This window comes from Penicillium cosmopolitanum, assembly GCF_028827165.1.
Source record: "Penicillium cosmopolitanum strain IBT 29677 chromosome Unknown utg000004l:1.0-4361866.0:1.0-4365735.0, whole genome shotgun sequence".
Classification (NCBI taxonomy): Eukaryota; Fungi; Ascomycota; class Eurotiomycetes; order Eurotiales; family Aspergillaceae; genus Penicillium; species Penicillium cosmopolitanum.
Window position 1 is genome coordinate 3,917,768 of NW_026622674.1, and position 22,690 is coordinate 3,940,457.

Consider the following 22,690-nt stretch of genomic DNA (forward strand, 5'->3'; position numbering starts at 1 on the left):
GCTAACATAACCGCCATGCCAAATATAACTTCGACTGTGGAGGATGAAATATTTTTTGTCTAACTCCTGGTCCCAATATCGGGACCTGCTGTTGAAGGCCCGTTTCCAGAAAAAAGTTGTGGACGTCGCGTGGGCTGATTTATCACGGACGCGAGTTGGATGAACCCTAGACAATACTAGATAAGTCTTGAGAATTATGAAACCAACAGTTTTTGACAGGCAGTTTTAGTGGTCACAGCCCTTCTTAATTTTATTTTGCTGCGCAAGTCAAACGTGAAAGAATTGCTTGGTGAATCTTTACTTATTCGTGGACATCATATAAATATTATAGTGTTGAATTAATTTCATAGTATTTATGATATTAGGTACATATCGATGGGCGATTGATCTCCACCCGTCCTGGTGTCCGTGCATTCCCTAATACTCTGCGACCCCCCAAGTCTACCAGTGATATTTTTCGGCCCTATTTAGCCACTGACCTAGCTACCACTAGGATCTGTCTTTGCTGGTAACCTGAGACCTTCCAGCCCACCCGCATGTCTATAATACAGCCACAATACGGTCGTACCGACCATATTGCTGGAAATACAATATTGAGCTGCGATATGAATACTAGTACTATATTTACAAAGCAACACACAGGGCAAAGCATTTTGTAGTTACTACTAAAAAGCAACAGATGCCGCCAACGTGTGCCGCCAAAGCAAAACCTTGAGATTCAAGTTAACAAGAAATGTATGAGGATACTACGAGCAAAACAACTTGAACTTGCATGTGCTCCAGGGCTGTAAAACCTCAGAAGAAAGAGGATAGTTGTAAACTTGAGCTAGGTTCAAGTTACGGTAGATATTAGGAGAAGGTAATAGAGCGTGCTCGTTGGTACTAGTAGTATAGGGTATACTATATTTCTGAGGCCAAAGCAGTCACAGGCCTTCTTCCCAGGTGGACGTATCCTAAAATCACTAAAATATATTGAAGCCGATAAAAATACAATATGTATCGTAGGAGTAATAACTATGGTCGGGACGACCGTATTGCTATGCATTCTAAGCTTAGTGGCGGGCGGGAAGGTAAGACAAGAAAATGGCTAATGCAACATTTCTGGTTAGTGTAGAGTATTTTGGGGCCATGACTGGTAGTACGATGGGCCGTACATTCAAGGTCACTAGCTAACGCGACGACAGCACAGCAAGAAGAGAATTTTCTTAAACCAGCAACCGGGCGTTTACAACCTGTCTCCTCTAGAAGCAGATTTCTTCGAAGGACCCGGATTTACACCTTCAAACCTTGTAAACCAAGGCTTTATAGTTATGCTTAGTCGAATCTTCCTCGTCTCTTCGATCACTTTTGCTTTGATCTGCAGCTCCCTGGCGGAAGTCCTTACGCAAAGAAATAAAACCATCACAGTCCCGGAGGATGTCACCTACCACCAGGACTCAGGGAATATTTGCACACCACCCGCATGGACCGATTTTATTTCCTTTTTCTTCGGGAACTATGTATCTCATGCCGCAACAGTGGTTACATTCCCGGGGGAACCTACACGCATAAAAATCATCAATATGGTATTGGCAGTCTTCTTTCCCTGTATAGGGGCGGGTCGCGGGCTTATGGCCATTTTGAGACACGCAGTCTTCCAGAAAGACCCTCTTCAGCGAGCACTTAATTCACAAGCACTGTGTATGGTAGTTCGCTCGCGTGATTGGACACCAGTGCCTGGCGATTCAGTGCGCTCAATATCGTTCATGCCTGATGTATCACCCGTAAAAGAGGTATTTATGAATCTTTACCATCAACTTGGTATGTTTCACAACAGTTTTACAGATTCCAATTCACTGATCCAGAATAGATCATAATCGCAAGTCACACGATAAGTATATCGAAAAATTGTGAGATAAAAACATCACCCGGGCTGTTAATGATACCTCTAATATCTTTCTCAGGAAACACCATCGAGGCCTGTTCAGAGTAAGCATCGAATCACCTCCCTGGATGATTTGGCCCTCTGTTAAAACGCATTGGTTCCTGAATCTTATACCGCCCGGCTACAAAGTCTCGACAAAATACGATTTGCCCACTGGCTATGCATTAGCCTATGTGCCGCCGAATGCCATTGTGCAGCCTACCTCTTCCAGGGATGAAAATGACTCTTCACACTGGAAGTCAGAAGAGATCGTGTCTTCTAACAGTCTCGTATCTCCATTAATCGCCATTCTGCAAATATTCTATGCATCAGCCACTCTATATCAGTCTCGTGGCTACCAAATTGCCCGATATGGATACGCTGCATTCGGTTTCACCGTATTGCCGTATCTAGTCATGTCTTTCATCAATCTTCTTGGTCGTGTTCTCACTCCCACATATCCAGACCTCTACCTGGTTCGAACTGAGATTATGGACGAGGCCATTCACCGCGGGGGGCGTTTTGACAACATAGTGGGCTCGCTCTTGAGCGATCCTCTGCCAGTGAAAGATTTGTTTGTGTTTTCTGGAGTTTTCAAGAATCAGTACCAGGGTCTATGGGAATTTCAACCATCGTCTAAGGTCTATAAATCCGGGGAGATTGAGCCGTCCACCAATGAGAGGTTGAGATCAGCACAAACGCAGGATACCATACATCCGGTGGCAAAGGGAGGCATCCATCCCCCATCGAAGCTACTCCACAAGGATACACATAAGTCTTCTGCCTCATCACAAAACGAAGACGATGAAGATGAAAATGTTCTTATTTGCCCGAGATGCTACAACTTCAAAGTTTCCGAGATCAAGGAATTGCCTCGGCTTTTTAAAGGGAGGAAAATTCGCTTGAGCTACATTCTATTTTCCATTTCTTTACTGGTAATTATCACAATGCCACTTCTGGTCATTGGAGTGATGTCCCGCTTCCAACCAGGTGAAAGCACAATAGCTCAAAGAGTTTGGATTCTGGGCTGGCTTTTAGTTGGAATGGTGGCAATCAATAATCCCTTTTGTGTTGATTTGATTATCATTGGCATTGATAACGTTAAATCCCGCCTGACTCGGAGACGCCATCTGCAAACTCATGAGTCAGGCCCTAGTGACCGAGAAAGACGGCATTACCGGCAGGGCATCAAGATTTATGCCAGCTTGGTTTTGTGGATTTGCATGTATCTTGGCTTTCTAGCCACACCAGCCATTGGCCGCTTTGTCGTGGTTGGCCAAATGCTCCATGAGTATGGTTCTTGCCTGAGCCTTGAATGAAATTACACAGCCTTTCTAATTAGATTAATTCTATCCCCACAGTCGATGGCGTTATTTTCGAAGACTCCAACTCTCTCGTCCTGTTCTTCCTGGTCAAGCCATCGATTTTGTCTACAATTAAATTCGCGCTATCCTCAAATTAACGAAAGCACTGGGCTTTATTATTCGGTGCTTTGGCTCTGCCAAACGTGAATATATTGGAAGAGATTCTCATACGATTCTCCTGTCGCAGCCAGCAGCCAGCGTCATATGAGATATCGATAATTCCACATTGTCGATCATTGTCGGAGATTAGCCTAGTATGCTTTGAAGGGGCTGGATTTGGCGCCATCTTGGTTCACCCATTTGTGATCGGTTATTAAGATACCTAGCACTCAACTAAGGAATATAGGTCGTCGCACCAGTTTTGGGACGTACTGTACCAAGACGAGAGCAAACATGTTGCCTTGAGCTCCAACACCATCGGAAATGAGTGTCAGGCTGCCGCCCTTAATTGTGTTTGCCTGTCTTGTCCTGCAGGCTAAGTTAGAGTAGCCATTTTACGTAGGCCTATAAGACTATTGTCTCAGTAACGATAGCACGATCCATAGAATGAGTACTAGTAATATGAAGGGTAGCTAACTAGAATGAGTCTGCACAAGATATTATAGGGGCGCCGAACATACAATTTGATGTTGAAACGACCAAAATACTATATTACAGTATCATGAATTATACTTACTCTTTGCCCAACGTACAGCCAGAAGGGAAAAGAAAGAATAAGAACCAAAAACTTCGGTACTTAGCAAAGGCCTGATTCATCAATAGAGGCTGTAAGTTGCAGCCCCCAATACGGGCGGGTCTTGGATTACACTGTGGGTTTTTGATTGGTCGCCTCGCGGAGATTTGGGACATATCTGCGGATGAGCACATACAGTACAAAAGCAGTGTGGGTTTGCGCTAATCCCGATTTCCTCGCGGGGTCGACTATTCCTAGTAGGTTATTAATGTGCGAGATCTGAAAACTTGACACTTGCACTCTTTTGACTGCTTCCCTCGAATTTTCTCAAGCATCATCTGGAATCTTACCATCTCGTTTTAAATAACGATTTGATTATAGCAATTTCATTCACCACCTGGGCTGTTGAGGGAGATCCGTATCCTTACATCGATATTCATTATCATGTCGCCTATAACACACCTTTTCATACTTGGCGTGAGCGCGGTCATTTTCACGGTTCTGAAAAGGTTCTTCTCTCAAAAGGCCTCCTGGATTTACCCCCGGACCGAAAAGATGGCCTCTCATTGGAAATCTTCTGAACCTATGCCCTGATGGTCATCACCCTGGAAAGTTCTACCAAAAGCATAAGAGTATTTATGGTACAGTAGATTGCCTACTCATTGATCTGTGCAGTATTTTTTAACGAATTTGACAGGTCCTTTAAGCCGTCTGACGGTTTTTGGTCAGCCTCTGATCATAGTAAATGATCGCGAAACTGCAGCTCAGCTTTTCGAGAAATCTGCTAAGCACTCGTCTAAGCCAGACTCTGTTTTTGCTGATGAACTGTACGAGCGACTTTAGTCTATTCTCGACTTTCTATTCTCTTCTCGTGGTATTCAGTAGACTAATGCCTCATTTCCAGATGTGGATATAAGGCATCCATTCCAAGACAAGACCATGACCAGAATCTCCGTACGCATCGTCGTGCACTGGCCAGAGTCATCGGAACAACTTCCAATGCTGCAAATTTTGATCATCAGCTTGAAGAAGAATTTGGCCGGCTCATGTGGAAAATTCTCCACAAACCCGATGAGCTCTCTGATCATTGCAAAAAGTCAGTTTTAGTCCTGGCCCTTTCCATTCTCCGAGAGAGTCGATATGCTGACTCTTCTGATCCACAGTGCTGCGGGCTCCTTTGCTCTGAGAATAACATATGGGTATAACGTTGAACCCCACAAGAAGGACTATCTTGTGAATCTAGCGGAGTTAGTGCTCGCTCAGTTTGGAGAAGCAATCACCCCAGGGAAGTTTCTAGTAGACCTTCTTCCAGCACGTAAGTTTCAAAGGCTCTTCTTTGGTATATGACTTGCGGGTTTAACTAAGGATTCAGTAAAATATCTGCCTAGCTGGGTGCCGGGCATGAGTTTCAAGAAACGTGCTCGATACAACAAGGAGTGCATGGCAAAGCTGGTGGACTACCCCTACGAGTTCACCAAGTGGCAGATGAGGCACAGCAATAACGAGCCTTCCGTTGTATCGGCATGTATTCAAAATGGGGAAGATAACGATGTGATCAAATGGTCAGCAGGAGCTATCTATGGCGCAGGAGTGGATACGGTAGGATCTAGGTCAAGCTTGAGTGATTCTAAGTGACAGAGAACTGACCTGTTATTAGACCGTTTCTTTGCTTGAAGCATTCTTTTTGGCAATGATGGCTCATCCGGATATTCAACGCAAGGCGCAGGATGAGCTTGACAGTGTTGTTGGCGAAGACAGGTTCCCGACAGTGACAGACCGGCCAAATCTATCCTATATCGACGCAATATTAAAAGAGACTATGCGCTGGCACACAGTAGGGTTGGTTATACCAAGAAAGTCTGATGAAGATGAGGTTATCCACGGATTTTTGGTGCCCAAGAGCGCAACAATTGTAGTCAATATCTGGTATGTGTAGCCCATCACCCCTGAATAGCTTCAAGACTAGGCTTCTTATTGATGGGATCCAGGGCAATGAATAACGACCCGGAATTCTATCCCGAGCCAAACGAGTTTCGACCGGAGCGGTTTCTCCCAAGTGACGGGCAGGAGAATATCGCACCGAGCTCTGCGGAGAATACCTTTGGATTCGGACGTCGGGTCTGTCCGGGTAGAATTACGGCGGAAACATCCCTTTTCCTTGGAATATCCAATGCTCTCTTCGCGTTCAACATTGAAAAGCCCGTCAGAGAAGACGGAAGCGTGGTTGAGCCTGAGATGAGCTTCACACCGGATTTTATCAGCCGTCCTGTTCCCTTTAAATGTTCACTTACCCCACGCAGTGAGAATCATCGGGGGCTCATCTTGAATTTCGAGGAGCACCCATTCCCTCCAAGCGATGCCGATGAGCTGGCTGTGGCTGTGAAGGCTGCAGCTGAGCTTGGGTAGTAGTTAGTGTGCAGCGCAAGGGGGCTGACTGAAGGTTTCAGAGTCTATGCCCGATAAATTCACTTCTTTTCCACCAATGCATTATTCAATGTGGAACATCTACTCAAATCCTGCAAGATTCTGCCCCAGACAGTAGATCAAACGGGGCAATCTCAACGTCCTTCAGCCTTAACAGCAGGAACGTCGGAATCTCGGGGCGTAATGTTCTGTTCCTCAAAAATGTGGAGAGAATCAAGACCCAGCCCGCCTTTTCAGCCCCGCCACTGCGAGATTACGTGGCGTAAGAGAAACGGTCTCAGCGAATCCGCAGCCCGTGTGCTGTCTAGCCCTACAATCGGCCAGGGACCACCAAGCTTTTCGGCTCCACCTATGACGTGTCTTGGCGCACCACTGGCCAGGCAGCCAAGATTAAGTATACTAGTTTGTTGAGCATGTGGTTTTCCCCTATTTATTTGTCGGGGAGAGTGATTAGGCGACTGTTCTCTTTTCTTCTGTTCTAATTCTTTTCTTTCAACTTGATTACCGCTAGTGCCACTATTCAACTTCCAACCTCCCTTTATTCAAACCTAGCTGCAATCTTCTTTGAAAAAAAAAGACTCTATCATGTTCGACGCTATCAAGAACTGGTTCTCCCGGCCAATGAGTCGGCCCCTGAATCTCAGTGGGATGCCCGCACTGTCCAGGTTCAGCAGCCCAACAGCCCTGCCACTATGAACGAGGCCGTCAGCCAGCAGCCGGTATGCTCTATCATCAAAAGCCTCAACAGTTTTGGACAGGAAAATATTGACATTGAACAGCAAGGTCCTGAGGGTATGAGCCAAGTCCACATGCGTGGTGGCGGTGAGGAGGGGGATGTCTGCTGCGGCATGTAAGTACCTTTCTATCTTCAAAGCACCGGATGCTACCGGGTAATCTTCCGTCGATGGCATTGTTTACTAACAAAGAATTATTTAGCTGCGCCGGTCTCTGCTGCTTCGAGTGCTGTGAGTGCTGCTGCTAGATTTAGAAATCCCATTTCTACGGGTCGCTTCTAGTTCTCTTCAGTCTGTTTATTATGAGTCTTTTTTGTCCTTCGATTCCGAAATTATGAGCCAGTGCACTATGGAGCACGGTTGTTTATATCCGAATTTATTTCAATGTGAATACAATCCCCTTGTAGATATACCGTTCTTTAACGGGAACAATGATATCATACATTTCTTCCAAGCGTTCTCCAGGGCTCAACACCTCAGGAACGCGGTGGGGTATAGGGGGCTCGTGGGTTCCAGCCACTTCGATTATCTCGGCAAGGGTGGGCCTCCGTCTCTAATGAATAATATCGTATCAATGTAAGTCAAACATTGTATAGTAAGCTATAGTAACAGGGAGCGATCGCATAATTACCAATTATTCCGATTAATACCTCGCTGGCGAGCGGGCATTTTTCTTATAGCTCGAGTATAGAGAGACAGAAGAGCCACAGGAGCGAACTGGAGATGTAATTGCAAGGGCATAATAAGGTCAAAAGGTCTACAGAGTATCACTGTGCTCGACTCAGGATCCTGACTGAAGTTGAAGGTTAGACTGTTTTCTAGATATTTATCTGGCTGCTGTTGCTTTTGCGCGCTACATCGGTGATGACGAGTGTGCGCAGTGGTTTGAGTGCCTTTGTATGTCTTTAGATACATCTCTGGCCAAGCTGAATGAGCGTTCTTATAGTCGTCAGAAGGGAGTGAGATCGTAGCTTTGCCCTTTTCAGTCCCATGCAGCGCCGTGTTCCTCTTCTAGAGGTAAACGGAAAGGCGACGGAACAACTTGAAAACGAACAGATGTCTAAGTTGCAGGTATGATAACTTGTGTTTGTGAGAGATAAGCCCCTCGGAGTGATGTAGGTATTTTTCAAAACTTGAACTAGCCCTATCCTAATCGAAGGTTTTCTCGAGAGGGCATACAGCAGTACTCCGAGTCTGTAGCCACGTTAGCAGTCACGATCGCACTTTTTTCGTACTACAACTAGGTGTAGTAGCACCGGAACATATCCTAGGATATGCCCATACTAGTATTTCTAATCACCCCTGGCGTCCTTCCCCCACTCAAGCACTGGAGGTAGAATCCAATCCCAAACTCTCACTGGCGAAATCAAATAAGATATACTTTCAATGATCAAATTCATTTCAGATCATCAACTTGAGAAATTGGAGTTGCATAGTGCTTACATATGTGGAGGTGAAGATAGCGGCACGTGCGCCCGTTTGTACAAGACCGCCTTCCCCGGGCCCCTTTGTAATTTGTAACTCATCCCCCATCCACGCCCTCCATGTCCATGTCCATGGATAAACTTTGAAAATGGACGAAGCCACGAGAAGTACTGGTATTGACCAGAATCGTCCGTTTCCCTGTGATCAATGCTCAAAGTTATTTACGCGGAGTGCAAGTACCCCACAGTTTCCTATCTTCTTTGCCGAGCTCTAACCCGGATCTGCAGGAAAACCTCCAACGGCATAAGCGCGCACGTAAGTCTGCATGAATTTCCCCCTGTGGAAACCAATCACCAACTTGAATGTTTACAAGGTCACGGCGGTGCCTCGCGCAAGAGCTTCCAATGTAGCAGATGTCATGCCCGATTCTCTCGAAGGTCTTGTTTCCATTCTCCGTGACACATTGCAATAACACTGATAATTTTGTAGCGATGTATATAAAAGACATGGTAATCGTTGTCGTGCTACAGGACTCACACCTGCAGATCAGACATCTCAGCCGCAGGTGCCGTGGGAGGTCATGCCGGATATGCATACCCCGGAGGCAAGGGAGGGCATACCGTCACCATCGACCGCTAGCCGCAACCTAGCCGAACGTGTTGTGACCGACGAAGCTTTTTGGGAGGATCACAGTACATTTGCTCCTGATATACCCCAGAGTTACTCTTCTTCCTCGCCGAGGTAGGTTCCCCTTGAACCTGATTTGTTTTGATCGCCCCCGATGCCGTTCCGCAAGAAGGGGGCTGGTTCGTCGATTGAAATTACGTGTCTGACAATTAAAATTTAACGCACAGTAACCACACTAATGGCGAGGAAACATACATGAAACAATATTTTGAGCATTTCCACCCTTCTTTCCCTTTGTTGCATCGACCCACCTTCACAGTGTCCTCGGCACCGAAATTACTGCTGACGGCCGTGACTGTTATTGGGAGCTTGTTTTCTCCCCACTTGTACGATCATGAGGAAACCCAAGCTCTCGCACACTGGCGTCAAGATGTATGGCAAAATGGACAGGAAGAGCTTCAGCAAATGGTATATGATGAAACCCTACTACCCTGTCTTGAGGGCGATAATCTAATCAAGATTGACACAGGTGTCCTCGGATTGCAGTGAGATAAGACAGCCTTGGGTCATGCAAGCGTGGCTTCTCTATATAATCTACGGGGTATACGCAAGCGAAGCAGGCCAATTTCAAACCGCGAAAAAGAGGCTTCGGCAACTTATCGATGTTTGTATCGCCTTCTGCAAAGTAATGAACACCCTTGAGCTAGGCTTACTTTTGATATAGGCTGTGCACGAAATTGGCCTGTTCCAACAGGGTATCGCTATGCCAGATGCCCAGTTTTGGATGTATCAAAGTGATTTCAACTCACCCAGAGATGAGTCGCAGACTCTCTATACCCGGTGGATGTCCTATATCACTACTGAATCGATGAGACTGTCGCTGTATACCCTAGTCTTCCTGGACTCACACACATTTTCACCTTGCAATTCTCGACCCTTGATGTCACCGATGGAGCTTGGCTGGGAACTTCCCTTCCCTATCAGTCTATGGGAGGCCAAAAACCCTCATATATGGCTTCTGAGGTTCAATGAGAACTTCGGACCATTGAGCTTTTCAATAGCCAACAGTCTGTTACACGGGCCACGCGGCCTGGGGACGGCCTCTTTGACCATTGCTACTCAGCAACTCATGACCCAAACACCGGACTCAGAACTTTTAGCGGCGCTAGAAGCATCCCCCTTTGCCGCGTTTTGCGTTTTGACGAACATCGGTGCTCTGGTGCGAGACTTTACGCGATGTTACTATCAAATGCCGCCAAGTCCGTCTGATCCAAATCCGTTCCATATACTGACCCAGGCTCAGAACAAACAAGTACACACCGCGATAGAAGCAATCGCGAAGATTGTCAAAAAGCAGGCTTATACTGGCGACAGCCCTCAGTTTCTTCTATGGAGAACGAATGAGCTCTTTCTCTCTTCCATCAATATCAGCTTGTGTCGCCCGGATCAACTCTTGATAGCAGGCATTGTGGATAACAGCTTGATAGCTGGGATGGCTGCATCCACTCACCTAACCCAAGGGAACCTTGTCGCGATTCGGCGGTCAACACCTCTTGTGCCTCATCATGTCGGTGGCGACGAGGGAATTGTGGCTCTTCTGAAAGATTTATCGGTCGCATTGTCCAGCATATTCGGAGAAGAGCAGGACAAAGTGGCACGTGAAGCTCCATGGGTCACTGTGGCTAGTTACGGTGTTTTATTATGCATATGGGGAGCGCTAAGACGTGCAAGCAGTGATATTCGACACCATTTGGACACCTTCAACGAACTTCCAATCACGTCGGAATCCTGCATGTTGATCTTCAACACTCTCATGGAGTCAGCCCTTCTCCATTATCCCACCGAGAATGATCGGGTCACACGAGACCCCCGCTTGTGGACCATGGATCGAGAGGCTTTCGTTAGTCTTCTCGATGAAGGCGAGTCACTATTCGTCAATTTGATCAAGGCATTCTGTCAGCGGAGATCCTTGTGGGGAATTGGACCTTCGATGCTGGCTGTGCTGGGCGAAATTCCCGCTACTGGAGCCGAGTGAACTGCGTGAGTGCCAAGGTTGTTATCACAGAGTGGACGAGCAGTGAACTTTATCAAGGGTGGACTAGCCCACGGGTAGAAAGTGGACGGCAGCGAAGACGCCGAGTGGAGCTCCACACGTCCGGTTCGGGCTCTTTATCGTTATAAACTCGCAAAACAGCGAACAGCGAATAACAAACGGCAAGCCACCTATAAGCTTTCGGGAATTTTTCTTATCGACTGCAATTCAAAGAGCCAGAATGACATTCCCCGCACTGAGAGTTGGCTGGGTATGTTTTACTCCCATAGTTGATTGCCCATCTACTGATTGGGATAGTATGGCCTCGGATCGATGGGGCTAGGAATGTCGCTCAACCTTCAAAAATATCTCAAGAGCAACAATCTATCGCCACTTCTTTACAGTAATCGCACTTTGTCCAAGGGTGATCTTCTTCGAGATGAAGGAGCCGTACCCGAAGAGAAGTTCGAGGATCTCGTCCAAAATTCGGACGTTATTTTCACAATGGTAGGAAGAGACATTAGTTGCAACGTGATGTGTGATGTATTGACGAAGACGAATAGATCTCTATGGACGACGTCCTAATCGAACTGCTAAACCAGGCGTTGGTCGCGGGCGACGCATTGAAAGGCAAAATCTTCGTAGACACTTCTACTATTCATCCAGACACGTCGGAATGGGCCACATCGCGACTAAGTGAACATGGCGCAGCATTTATAGCAGCTCCGGTTTTCGGTGCTAGTACCGTGGCAGCCGCCGGAAAGCTGATCTTCGCGGTTTCTGGACCTGTTAAGGCAGTTGAAACAATCAGACCTCTTCTCAAGGACGTCATGGGACGCAGTATCATCGACATGGGGGAAGACGTGCGAAAATCAAGCCTTCTCAAAATATCTGGGTAAGCACTCACTCGACCTTTGGAATTATCATCAACATTAAACTAACTGACTCTTTTCTAGAAACATTCTTGTAATCAGCTTCATGGAAGTGATTGCCGAAGCGCATGTATTTGCCGAAGTCACGGGGATTGGCAATCAACAACTGGAGGAGTTCATTGGCAATATGTTTGGTCCTGTGCTCGAAAGCTACTCAAAGCGTATCACTACTGGGGCGTATGCACCGCCGCTGGACACATCTCCCGGGTTTGCAGCGGCTCTTGCAAGCAAAGATATGAAACACGCTCTCTCTATTGCTTCCAGTCATGCAACTCGTCTTCCAACCCTCGAAATTGCATCAAGCCGTCTTATATCAGCACGAGAATATGCTGGTGAGTGCTTGGATAGTTCGGCCATTTATGGAACAGGGCGATTGGAAGCGGGTCTATCTTTTTGGAGCGAAAAGAGCCGACAGGGAAATTGAGTCTTTCGGTCTTGATCTAGTGGAAAGTTTCCTTGTTTTTAATTGAAGAATTGATCTAAGATTTGCTTGACTCTTCCTAGTTTGCCTCGTCGCCTAAAAATTGGTTCTGTATAGTGTGCTATGTGCGAATCTGTCATTAAGAGCATTAAACTATAGAGTCTAGAGTAAACCTGGTTGATATTGGCAGTGCTTTTCTTCAGGCAGCTTGAATTTCTACGTATTTCCATCTAGGCCACTAACTTCCATTCGCGTATCCTAGGCTTTGAACGATCTAGCTCGGGTTCTTAGATTTCGTGCTTAGTTATTCATTTCATAGTTAATGTCAAGGTTTTCTCTCTGAGCCTCACCTGGGAATATAATCTCATAAATCTTTACTGACACGGGAGAAGAACAGGAGATTATTTTAATAGTTACCAACAACGCATCTAGACATCTAATTTGAATATTTTTTCCAAATCAACCACCGCGCTTATTGGCGCCACACTTTCTTCACCTAAACTCGTGATCGTTGTGTTCCCTAGTGGCTTGCGTCCACGGCCCGTACCGTATCCGAAATGTTGAGACACAATAGCTTTGACGCCTGCAATTCCCACCTTGGTGAGAGCCCAGTCGGCATGGCTGAGCTTAGATTGAAGCTCTTGTGCTGCCTGCAAATCGCCCTTCTCATAGTAGCGTAGGACTTGCAGATGCAGCTTGGGTACAATGTTGGCGAGAGCGGCAATAATCCCGTTGGAACCGGCGACGAGTGCGGGTAGGAAGAAGTCCGATTTTCCACCAAAGGTCGCAAACGAGGTCTCTGGAAGCGCCGATGAGACACGTTGAAGTTTTCCAACGTTGCCGCAGGTGAGTTTGCAGCCCACAATATTGGGGTTTGACTTGGCTAGGCGGATGATCGAGTCGGAACTAATGTCGATGCCTCCCGTTACGCCAGGGAAGTTGTAAATGAGAATGGGAAGCTCGGATTGAGATGCTACCTAGAATTGAGGTTGCTGTTAGACGATACAGCAACTGGAAGGGTCTCTTTTTTTCCCGGGATATAGAAAAGTCTTACATCGTGGAAGAAGCCTTCAATAACAGGTGCAGTCATGGCCGCAACCCAGTAAGCCGGTGGCAACACGAGAGCAAAATTAGCACCAGAATATTTAGCCTCTGAGATGTAGAATAGTGTTTCCCGCACACTAGGCGCGCCGCAACCGACAATCAACTGCAATTCTGTATAGCCCAGATTGTCGAGGTGGTCACGAACAGCGCGGACCAAAGATTGGCGCTCGCTATGATCCAGATGAGGAGCCTCTCCATTGCTTCCCTGGAGCACGAGCCCGGTGACTCCACCTTCTGCCATGCGCTTCGCATGCGCCAAGGTGCTTTTAAGATCGAGGGACTCGTCCTCCTCGAAGAATGTCACTAATGGCGTATAGACGCCAAAATTGGGCTTTGTCGCCATTTTGTCGCAATGTTTGAGAATGACTGGAGAAAGTGATACCTTTGAGCACTTTATGTTCATATATTGCTCCCACTGGCAGTCAGTCTTCATAGAGCTCGGTTGGTATATCGCTTGTCAGTGGAGCTCCACCCTGTCGTTCATCACAGGGCTCCGCTATTATTGATCGAATGACACATAACGCAACCAAGGCTAATATAGTCAAGTCCACTGATTTCTGTTACATTCTGCTTTTTTGATAATTTCAATTCCACTCAACGAATTTTTTTTTTCCCACGAGGCTGACACAGTTCTTCTTCGTTTTTCGGGGCCGTGAACTATACGCCCCCGGACGCCATCTTCGACCTTAGCAGAGCGTACAATGCGGATCCAGTCGCGTAAAAAGTGAATCTTGGGCAAGGAACATACAAAGACGGAGGTGGAAATCTTTGGATTTTGCCCGCCGTGCGATCAGCGAAAGAGAAAACCAAGGACTCTAACCATGAATATTTTCCGATCCTAGGGGTTCCATCATTTCGGACACTGGCTATGGACTTGATCTTGGGCGAAAGTTCTGCTGCAGTCCGGGAAGAGCGAGTGAGTATAGTCCGTCTTATTTTAGGCATTCATTTCGGCGATTGACTTTTTGGCATTCTCCAGGTCGCGTCTTGTCAAGCTCTGTCCGGCACAGGCGCACTCTACATTGCCGGAACAATGCTTAAGGAGGCTCTAGGTCGAGATACAACCGTGTATATCACCAAACCTAGCTGGTAGAATCACCGACAGGTCTTCGAGTCAATCGGAGAAGGCGAGCGTGTCGGTTTATGTGCATTTTCGTCGAACACCCCTACTATCACAGCCGCAGTCACCTCAAGCTTGGCACGAATGATCCTTGTTGAAATCTCTAAACCTCCTGCATATGGTGCGCGGATCATAGCTGCGATCCTGGAAGACGAGGAGATTTACGCGCAGTGGCGGAAAGATCTCATCACGATGAGCTCGCGAATCGCGATGGGGATCATACCATGTTTCCCCCTGTGATGGTTTGCAGGATTTCGATGGGGGATATTTCTGATTGTTTGTTAGGCACCCCTGGAGACTGGAACCGCATCATCGAGCAAAAGGGGATGTTCTGCATTCTCGGGCTCACTCTTAATCAGGTACAACATTTACAAAGTAAGTGACTGGGAAACAAATATTGATATTGCATGAGGGATTTGTGAGAAGGCTAACGGACATGCCAATCATAGAGGAATACCATATCTATATGGCCGAGAGCTCGAGGGTATATATCGCGAGGCTTAATGGGTCCAACGATCGGTTAGTATGTGGCCTAGTGCATAAATGAGACATTGAAACGATAGGCTGGATTGTATTCTTGAAAGATAATAGATGTCAGATACGAGCACATTTGAGTTCCAAGGTTAGATAGATACTCGTCGGCCTGACAGCTGAAGGCTACGCAGTAGCGAAGAAAACTCTCAATCAAGAAGATATGGATTTGATTGGTTGGTTGGGAGGAGAGAGAGAAAGAAAGCTAGAGATATGAGAGATCTGACCAAAAATGACAAAGAAGCCAAACAGACACGTGGTGAATTTCCAAATTCTCATTAAAGTGATAAGGTATGCGTCACCCTGACACAGCCTCCGCCGCTGATAAGCCCGTCCACTCGCCTCAAAATGGAGCTCCACCGGGAACATGTCCACCTCCACAAATTCTGGGGTAAAGTTTGAAGCTTGGCCACCTTCCCCAGAGGCTGCCTCACAACCCTTCCGATAACCTAATAGTTATCAGGCGGGGGATTTAAAGAGGAAGCCATGGCTAGATGATTCCGGCATTCGAAACTCAGTTGTGCAAAGTTGCATCAATTGAGACAACATGACCACCGGGCCAAACAATATGAAGTTGTCCGAGGTTCCATCAAAGCGTGATACGGAGCAAGTGATCATGGACGTCCAGGATGGAGACCTGAAGCAGCAAGACGTGCGGGACCTTGATCCTGCTTTCCAATTCATGAACGCAGAGGAGATTGAATACACCCCCGACGAGGCCAAACATGTTTTGTCCAAGATCGATCGAGTTCTCATGCCATTGCTCTGTTGGGTTTATTTGATTCAGTTTGCAGACAAAACATCATTGAACTATGCTTCGCTTATGGGCATTCGGGAAGACACTCATTTGGATCCCAACTCGCAACAATATAGCTGGGTCTCGAGTATTTTCTATGCTGGATACATCTTTTGGGAGTAAGCGTCGCCCCTGTCGCCACCATCTTCCATATTCTAATACATGACCTTAGATTTCCCACCACTTATCTGCTTCGACGTCTGCCCCTGGGCAAATACACCTCAGTCAACATTCTGATCTGGGGAATTGCACTCGTCTGTCACGCCGTCACTCATAACTATGCGAGCCTACTGGCCGTCCGCTTCTTCTTAGGCGCATTTGAAGCAACAGTGACACCGGCCTTCGTCTTATTCACTTCTTGCTGGTATAAACAAGAGGAACAAGCCAGACGCATGGGTCTGTGGCTTAGTTGTAATGGATTGGCCCAGTTACTTATTGGGCCCATCGCCTACGGCCTAGCCGGTGTACAAGGTACCACTATTGCTGTGTGGAAAATTCTCTTTTTGGTACTGGGCCTGCCCACTATCCTAACGGGCGTGTTATACTTTTGGTACATGCCCGACAACCAAGTCCAGGCCCGGTTCTTAAATCACCGCGAGAAGCTTATTGCCATCGATCGAATTCGAGGCAACTTCCAAGGTATCGGCAATCAAACATGGAAATGGCCCCAATTCTTCGAAGCATTCCGGGACCCGCGCACCTATCTTTACGTGCTATTCTCGCTCCTGATGAATATTCCCAACGGGGGAATCACCACTTTCGGCTCTATCATCATCAGCTCCTTTGGGTTTTCCAAGCGCATGTCCCTAATTTTGAATATGCCGATGGGCATCGTGGACATTACTTGTAAACTGGGGCTGACCTATCTCTCTGATCGGTTCTTTGATCGCACCCTCTTTGCCATAATCGCTATTCTGATTCCCATGATCGGCGGTATCATGATGATTGTGATCCCCGTTGAAGCCAAAGCTGGCTTGCTCATTGGATACTACTTCATCGGTGCCGCTGGAACTGCCTGGTGTCTCGTGATGGTGATGATTTCCAACAACACCCTAGGATACACCAAGAAAGCAACAGTGAATGGCCTGCAAATCGTGGCCTACGCAGCTGGAAACTGGATCGGTCCTCAGACATTCCGCTCGAACCAAGCGCCTGAATATTTCGACGGCAAGCTGATGGTCGCAATCATGTACGCTATGGCAGCGGTAACCTTGGTGGTAATTCGGGTGGTCAACATAATCGAGAATAGGCGACGCGACCGCAAGGCGATCGAGGAGCCTGACACTGCACATGCTACCCCTGGGTCTGAATTCTTGGACTTGACAGATTTCGAGCAGCCAGCCTTTCGCTATGTGCTCTGACTTTCTACTCTTTAACAGGATTTGTGGTTTTGGTCATCTTCATTCAAGTCTTTGCTGGCTGAGATTGGGTAAACAAGGTGGAATGTTTTGTTTACCAAGATGTAGTGTGCTAGTATTTGAGTTTTATAGGATACTGCGGAGATAATAAAAACTTCAACCTGCGCAGCTATTGTTTGGAATCTTTCGTATTTCCCGTAGTCACCTCTACGCACAAGCTTTCAAGAACCACAGGATCAAGTACACTTACAAATTCTAGCTATGTTGCTCATATTGTTGTGGAATACAAAGAATTATACGAAATCCCTGCCCAAGTGCTCTAGTACCTTCTGATAAGTCCGTTCGCCGCACTTCGCGCGGCGCCATATTGTATGCACATGACTTCCTAGCACCGCATTTATTTTTTGGGCAAGGTTTCTCTTGCTTTTACCATCCTGTTTCTTACAACATCGGTCTCTGCATTTTGTGAATCAAACTCTCGGGGTTTGATAAGCTGGAATCCAGTTGTTTCTAGAGGCATCGCATATTGTTTTCTCGGATGTCGTAAAAAAATAATGTACTCAATTAAAAGAAAGTAGAATATATCAAACATGTTTGTGACAGAAAATGGACCAAATATTCCATTCAAAAGGTGCATTCGTACAGATTTAGCTCTGCACGTCTGTATTTTTGCCTTGACAAACAATCTCCTATACCTCCTCTGCCAAGCTCCGATTGGCGGCCACACTGCCATTGGCGATAGGAACAAACGACGGCATGACTGTTGACTGATCCACGCTGGGATTATTCGTCTCCCCAGGGACTCCATATCCACCACCACCGGGAGTCTCAATGACGAACCTGTCCCCAGGTTGAACACGGATAGAATTCTTGCCCCCAACGGAGATATGCCGCCCAGCTTTGGTGATCCATGTGTTCTTCCCACGCTTTCCCTCTGCGCCGCCTGCCATACCGTAAGGTGCGAAGCTGCGGCGCTCAGAAAGGAATGGACACAGACATCGGCAGCCGCAGCTCAACATCTCTGATGACACCCTCTCCTCCAGGATGCATTCCGGCACCGCCACTTCCATCGCGAAGACAGAAGCGACGCAAGATGACCGGATAGCGGCGTTCGAGTGATTCGGGGTCGGTGATGCGAGTATTGGTCATATTAGTATGTACGCCGCTTGTACCAGCCCAGCTGGGGCCTCCGCCACTTCCGCCAGCAATGGTTTCATAGTATCCGAATCCATTTTCTCCGTCGTTTCCAAAGGTGAAATTATTCATACATCCTTGACTGGCAGCACAAATCTTGAAGCTCTTGAAAATAACGTCGACAATCCGTTGTGAGGTCAATACATTACCGGCGCACACTGCGGCTTCAAAGCTCGGCCGTAACAGTGACCGGTCGGGGATAATAAGTTGGACAGGTTTGATACAACCCTGATTGAGGGAATATCAGAGTTGACCATACAGCGTAAGGCGAAGATGACCGCCGAATTGCAAATCGCAATTGGCGCATTCCAATTTCCTATATTCAATCAGTTACTGGTATCCTTGATGTAAGTTACCAGTGCCCACTTACCATAAACCTCCGGACCGGTTCCTGTGAAGTCAAAGATGGCGGAACCATCCAATGAGTCAATGGTTACTTTGAGCATGATCGGGGTGCCGTCATCCATGTAGTCGACCGCGGATATCTCTTCTCCATTGTGATCTTGAGCAATACGCTTCAGAAGGTTTCGCACGGCGAGCTCGGCCGAGTCTTGGATTGCGCGCATGTACATCTGATCCAGTCAGCCAAATGATCCGGTGTCTCCTTGTATCATCAAAAGTACGTACCTGAACCACAGCCATAGAATATTCCTCGATTAGCTGCCGCACAAGTCGGATGCCACAGTGGTTTGCAGCAACTTGCGCTTTCAGATCCGTGACATTATCCTGGAAGCATCGGGATCCGCTGGATCCTGGAAAACGGGTAGGCTCTACGCATAGCCTGCGGTGGAGCTCTTCCTCGTCGAAATGACCAGCGCGCACCAGAAAGTAAGAATCAAAGACTGCACCCTCTTCAGATAGAAGTTTTGACAAGGGTGGCATTGAGCCAGGAAGTATGCCCCCGACCTACGGACAGTATGTTAGTCAATGGACATATCCCTGAGCATAAAGATAACTTACGTCGGCATGGTGACCGCGGGATGCAGCCCAGAATATTATATCCTTCCCATCCGAATCAAAGACAGGTGTAATGACCGTGAGGTCGGGAAGGTGGACACCTCCAAATGCTTTATCGTGACAGATTAGCTGCTGAACCACGCTCAAATTGATTCGAGGTAAAGACCTACCAGGTGTGTTGGAGAGCAGAACATCGCCATCCTGCAGCTTGCCCTGCCACTCGGCAATCTGAGATCTGATGGCGAAGGCCATACTTCCAATCATGGCGGGTACATGGGGTGCGTTGGCGACCAGGTCTCCTTCGGGGGTGAAAATCGCACACGTGAAATCTAACCGCTCTTTGATATTGGCGCTGATACTGACATTTTGTAAAACGCGTCCCATTTGCTCTGCAACGCCCATAAACCGATGGCGGAAAATGGAAAGCTGAACTGGGTCGATGGCATCTGCGCTTGTCACTTGAGGGCCCGAGGAGCTCACGTCCAGGACAAGTACATCTTGTGTTAATGTCGCCTTTGAGTGCGGGCTCACCAAGATTGTCTGGGTTTTGTCAATAACGATGGCCGGTCCTGAGATCTGAAACCCATCTGTCAAGTCGTCAAAATGGTATACTGGTGTATCTACCCATCCCATTGGATTGAAGTAAGTGGATCTCCATGATTTGGGAATTGGGGCCACTGAACCAGTAACTAATTTGGGATGGAGATTCAAAGGTGTGCCGGATGGCTCGGAGAATACGCTAGACCCAATCGCTCGAGCGCGAATAGTGTCAACATATACTGCACGGTTGGTAGGAGTGAATCCAAACTGCTGATGATGGGCTTTAATAAAGTCTTCCCGAGGGTCCTCGGAGGTACTACCCAGGGAAATCATGATTGCAGTCTCGCTGCCATCATATCTCATATTCAGGAAACGGCGTATCTGAACATTATTGAATGGCTGCATGGACTTATTGCCTCGGACGACGTCTGCGAGAAGTTCCATATCGCCGTATATCGTTTGAGACGTAGTATGGTCAAAGACTTTTCCGCATACCCGCTCTTCCTCATGCACGAGATCCGCCAATCCGATTCCATAGGCAGAGAGGATAGAGGAGTATTTGTGAATCAAAACTCTTTTAATGCCCAGGGCTTCGGCGATAGCGCAGGCATGCTGACCCCCTGCGCCACCAAATGACGCGAGGTGATGCTTTGCAACATCGTGACCTTTGGCCTCGGTTAAACTTCGAATGGGCCCACACATTGCTGAGTTGGCCACCTGAAGGAAACTATAAGTAAGATATTAGTAGTCAAATCTGATTCTTGTATTGCTTGGTTTGACTCACCCATCTGCAACCTCAGCCCACGTCAATGATTTACCTGTCTCGGCATTGATAGTTTGAGTGAGATCCTTGAACTTGGCAAGAACAACCTCTCTATCTAATGGTTCGTCTTCATTAACACCAAAGACCGAGGGAAATTCCTCTGGAAGTAACCGTCCCAGTGCTAAATTGGCATCAGTCACAGTTAGGGGGCCCCCTTTACGGTAACAGGCCGGTCCAGGATTGGATGTTGCACTTTCGGGGCCGACAGCCATGAGTCTATCTCTCCAAGCCAGTATGCTTCCTCCACCCGCTGCGATGGTATTAACATTGAGTTGTGGGGCTTGAATTGCGATCCCAGCAGTCGTTGTTTCAAAGATATGATCGAGTTCGCCGTTGTATCGACTGACATCGGTGCTAGTACCTCCCATGTCAAATCCAATAACAGGGGTCTGCTCTTCTGTGTCGAAGCATGTTTGTGAGAATCCGATAACACCTCCTGCCGGCCCAGAGAGAATAGAGTGCAGCCCTGAGAGTTTTGAGGAGGGAACCAATCCACCATCTGACTGCATGAACTCCAATCGCGTCCCGGACTGGTCGATATTGGGGAAGTTCTTTGAAAATTGCTCCAAGTATTGTTCGATGTTCGGAGTCAAGTATGCGTCGACCACCGTGGAATTTCCACGGGAACAAGTTTTGGTCGGGGAGAGGTTTGATGTGAAAGCGAGATGTATTTGAATCCAATCTCTGATGCCAATTCTCCAATCTCCAACTCATGAGTTGGAAAGATATAAGAATGCATAAGGCAAACCGCCAACGAGCGGAAGCCTTTATCGTAAATTTTTTGCAGATAATCCCGAGTACTTGCCAAGTCGATAGGCTGAAGCACTTGGACAACCTCGCCAGAAGTACTAGTAGCAGCGATCGACTCGACTGGGTCTGGAGATGACAGCTTCACAGTGCGGAGATTTGAATCGCTGCAGCCCCCAACTGTCACGCGCTCTTTCACTTCAAAGACGTCTGAGTATAGAGGTTTTGACCGACGGATTGAGAGATCGAACATGTACGGTCGGCTTTGGTTGCCAATATACAGGATATCTTTGAAGCCTTCGGTGACGAGCAGGGCTGTTCGCTCGCCTTTGCGCTCGAGTAGCGCATTGGTTGCAACCGTTGTACCCATGCGGATCCATTCTGCTTTGTTAGCCAAGGCGCCAAAGATAATTCTGGATGATGGCTCTTACCAACGTCCTTAAGGTCTAGTTCAGAGCCTCGTGGAAGTGTAGTTTCATAGTATATCTCCAAAACACGTCGAATCGCCTCGGTCGGTGCGTCGGCATAGTTCTTTGGGTCGACGGACAAGATCTTCACAAGAATATCTTCCCCATTGATCACTTTGCAAATACAATCGGTGAAGGTTCCTCCGCGATCTGGTCACACCAGTTAGTCGATGTAATGCATCAGTATATCATACTGAGGGATTCGACACTCACCAATGGAAATGCGCAAAGGTTTCTTGTTGGTACCTTCAGGCATATTGGCTATGATAAGCAGCTCAGTAGAGTATAGATCAATTGGTCAGTCGCTCAACACAGAGGCAGAAGGGGGTAAGCGTATCTATTTGAGGCCTTGGGTGGCTTATCGTGAGTAAGAAGCACGACATGATGGCTATAAGCACTGGACAGACTTGTACGTTGACAATCATCCACCATATCCTCCCCCACTTCGCGCATCTCTCCGCGGTGGAGCTGGTGGAGAGGGGAAGGAGGGTGAGGGGGAGTCCAGAGGAATGTTGGTG

The 22,690-nt window shown here is 47.3% G+C and overlaps 11 protein-coding genes across 11 annotated transcripts; 9 read left to right on the top strand and 2 right to left on the bottom strand.

Moving 5' to 3' along the window:
* Nucleotides 1-1,992: 1,992 nt before the first annotated feature.
* N7509_002876 (uncharacterized protein) lies at nucleotides 1,993-3,222 on the top strand (the record flags this gene model as incomplete). The annotated part of the gene is made up of 1 exon (XM_056627513.1): nucleotides 1,993-3,222. One exon carries the CDS (start codon nucleotides 1,993-1,995, stop codon nucleotides 3,220-3,222), a length of 1,230 nt encoding a protein of 409 aa, XP_056493308.1.
* Nucleotides 3,223-4,533: 1,311 nt separating this feature from the next.
* N7509_002877 (uncharacterized protein) lies at nucleotides 4,534-4,783 on the top strand (the record flags this gene model as incomplete). The annotated part of the gene is made up of 2 exons (XM_056627514.1): nucleotides 4,534-4,572; nucleotides 4,616-4,783. 2 exons carry the CDS (start codon nucleotides 4,534-4,536, stop codon nucleotides 4,781-4,783), a joined length of 207 nt encoding a protein of 68 aa, XP_056493309.1.
* Nucleotides 4,784-5,080: 297 nt separating this feature from the next.
* N7509_002878 (uncharacterized protein) lies at nucleotides 5,081-6,346 on the top strand (the record flags this gene model as incomplete). Its single annotated transcript, XM_056627515.1, has 4 exons — nucleotides 5,081-5,255; nucleotides 5,313-5,539; nucleotides 5,598-5,872; nucleotides 5,929-6,346. 4 exons carry the CDS (start codon nucleotides 5,081-5,083, stop codon nucleotides 6,344-6,346), a joined length of 1,095 nt encoding a protein of 364 aa, XP_056493310.1.
* A 710-nt stretch (nucleotides 6,347-7,056) lies between these two features.
* Nucleotides 7,057-7,346, top strand: N7509_002879 (uncharacterized protein; the record flags this gene model as incomplete). The annotated part of the gene is made up of 2 exons (XM_056627516.1): nucleotides 7,057-7,214; nucleotides 7,301-7,346. 2 exons carry the CDS (start codon nucleotides 7,057-7,059, stop codon nucleotides 7,344-7,346), a joined length of 204 nt encoding a protein of 67 aa, XP_056493311.1.
* Nucleotides 7,347-9,304: 1,958 nt separating this feature from the next.
* On the top strand, nucleotides 9,305-9,699 carry N7509_002880 (uncharacterized protein; the record flags this gene model as incomplete). The annotated part of the gene is made up of 2 exons (XM_056627517.1): nucleotides 9,305-9,329; nucleotides 9,470-9,699. 2 exons carry the CDS (start codon nucleotides 9,305-9,307, stop codon nucleotides 9,697-9,699), a joined length of 255 nt encoding a protein of 84 aa, XP_056493312.1.
* A 214-nt stretch (nucleotides 9,700-9,913) lies between these two features.
* N7509_002881 (uncharacterized protein) lies at nucleotides 9,914-11,185 on the top strand (the record flags this gene model as incomplete). The annotated part of the gene is made up of 1 exon (XM_056627518.1): nucleotides 9,914-11,185. The coding sequence occupies one exon, from the start codon at nucleotides 9,914-9,916 to the stop codon at nucleotides 11,183-11,185; it is 1,272 nt and encodes a 423-aa protein (XP_056493313.1).
* A 238-nt stretch (nucleotides 11,186-11,423) lies between these two features.
* Nucleotides 11,424-12,538, top strand: N7509_002882 (NAD(P)-dependent oxidoreductase; the record flags this gene model as incomplete). Its single annotated transcript, XM_056627519.1, has 4 exons — nucleotides 11,424-11,453; nucleotides 11,501-11,689; nucleotides 11,746-12,077; nucleotides 12,139-12,538. The coding sequence occupies 4 exons, from the start codon at nucleotides 11,424-11,426 to the stop codon at nucleotides 12,536-12,538; spliced, it is 951 nt and encodes a 316-aa protein (XP_056493314.1).
* A 425-nt stretch (nucleotides 12,539-12,963) lies between these two features.
* N7509_002883 (dihydrodipicolinate synthase family protein) lies at nucleotides 12,964-13,982 on the bottom strand (the record flags this gene model as incomplete). Its single annotated transcript, XM_056627520.1, has 2 exons — nucleotides 12,964-13,512; nucleotides 13,590-13,982. 2 exons carry the CDS (start codon nucleotides 13,980-13,982, stop codon nucleotides 12,964-12,966), a joined length of 942 nt encoding a protein of 313 aa, XP_056493315.1.
* Nucleotides 13,983-14,366: 384 nt separating this feature from the next.
* On the top strand, nucleotides 14,367-14,999 carry N7509_002884 (uncharacterized protein; the record flags this gene model as incomplete). The annotated part of the gene is made up of 3 exons (XM_056627521.1): nucleotides 14,367-14,555; nucleotides 14,619-14,705; nucleotides 14,733-14,999. Coding segments are annotated over 3 exons (543 nt in total), but the record flags the coding sequence as incomplete, so codon positions are not given.
* Nucleotides 15,000-15,837: 838 nt separating this feature from the next.
* On the top strand, nucleotides 15,838-17,447 carry N7509_002885 (uncharacterized protein; the record flags this gene model as incomplete). Its single annotated transcript, XM_056627522.1, has 2 exons — nucleotides 15,838-16,205; nucleotides 16,259-17,447. 2 exons carry the CDS (start codon nucleotides 15,838-15,840, stop codon nucleotides 17,445-17,447), a joined length of 1,557 nt encoding a protein of 518 aa, XP_056493317.1.
* Nucleotides 17,448-18,133: 686 nt separating this feature from the next.
* Nucleotides 18,134-22,428, bottom strand: N7509_002886 (uncharacterized protein; the record flags this gene model as incomplete). Its single annotated transcript, XM_056627523.1, is given in 10 exon segments — nucleotides 18,134-18,418; nucleotides 18,438-18,866; nucleotides 18,893-18,954; nucleotides 19,009-19,210; nucleotides 19,266-19,544; nucleotides 19,599-20,862; nucleotides 20,920-21,654; nucleotides 21,669-22,086; nucleotides 22,137-22,322; nucleotides 22,386-22,428. The coding sequence occupies 10 exon segments, from the start codon at nucleotides 22,426-22,428 to the stop codon at nucleotides 18,134-18,136; spliced, it is 3,903 nt and encodes a 1,300-aa protein (XP_056493318.1).
* Between the last annotated feature and the right edge of the window lie 262 nt (nucleotides 22,429-22,690).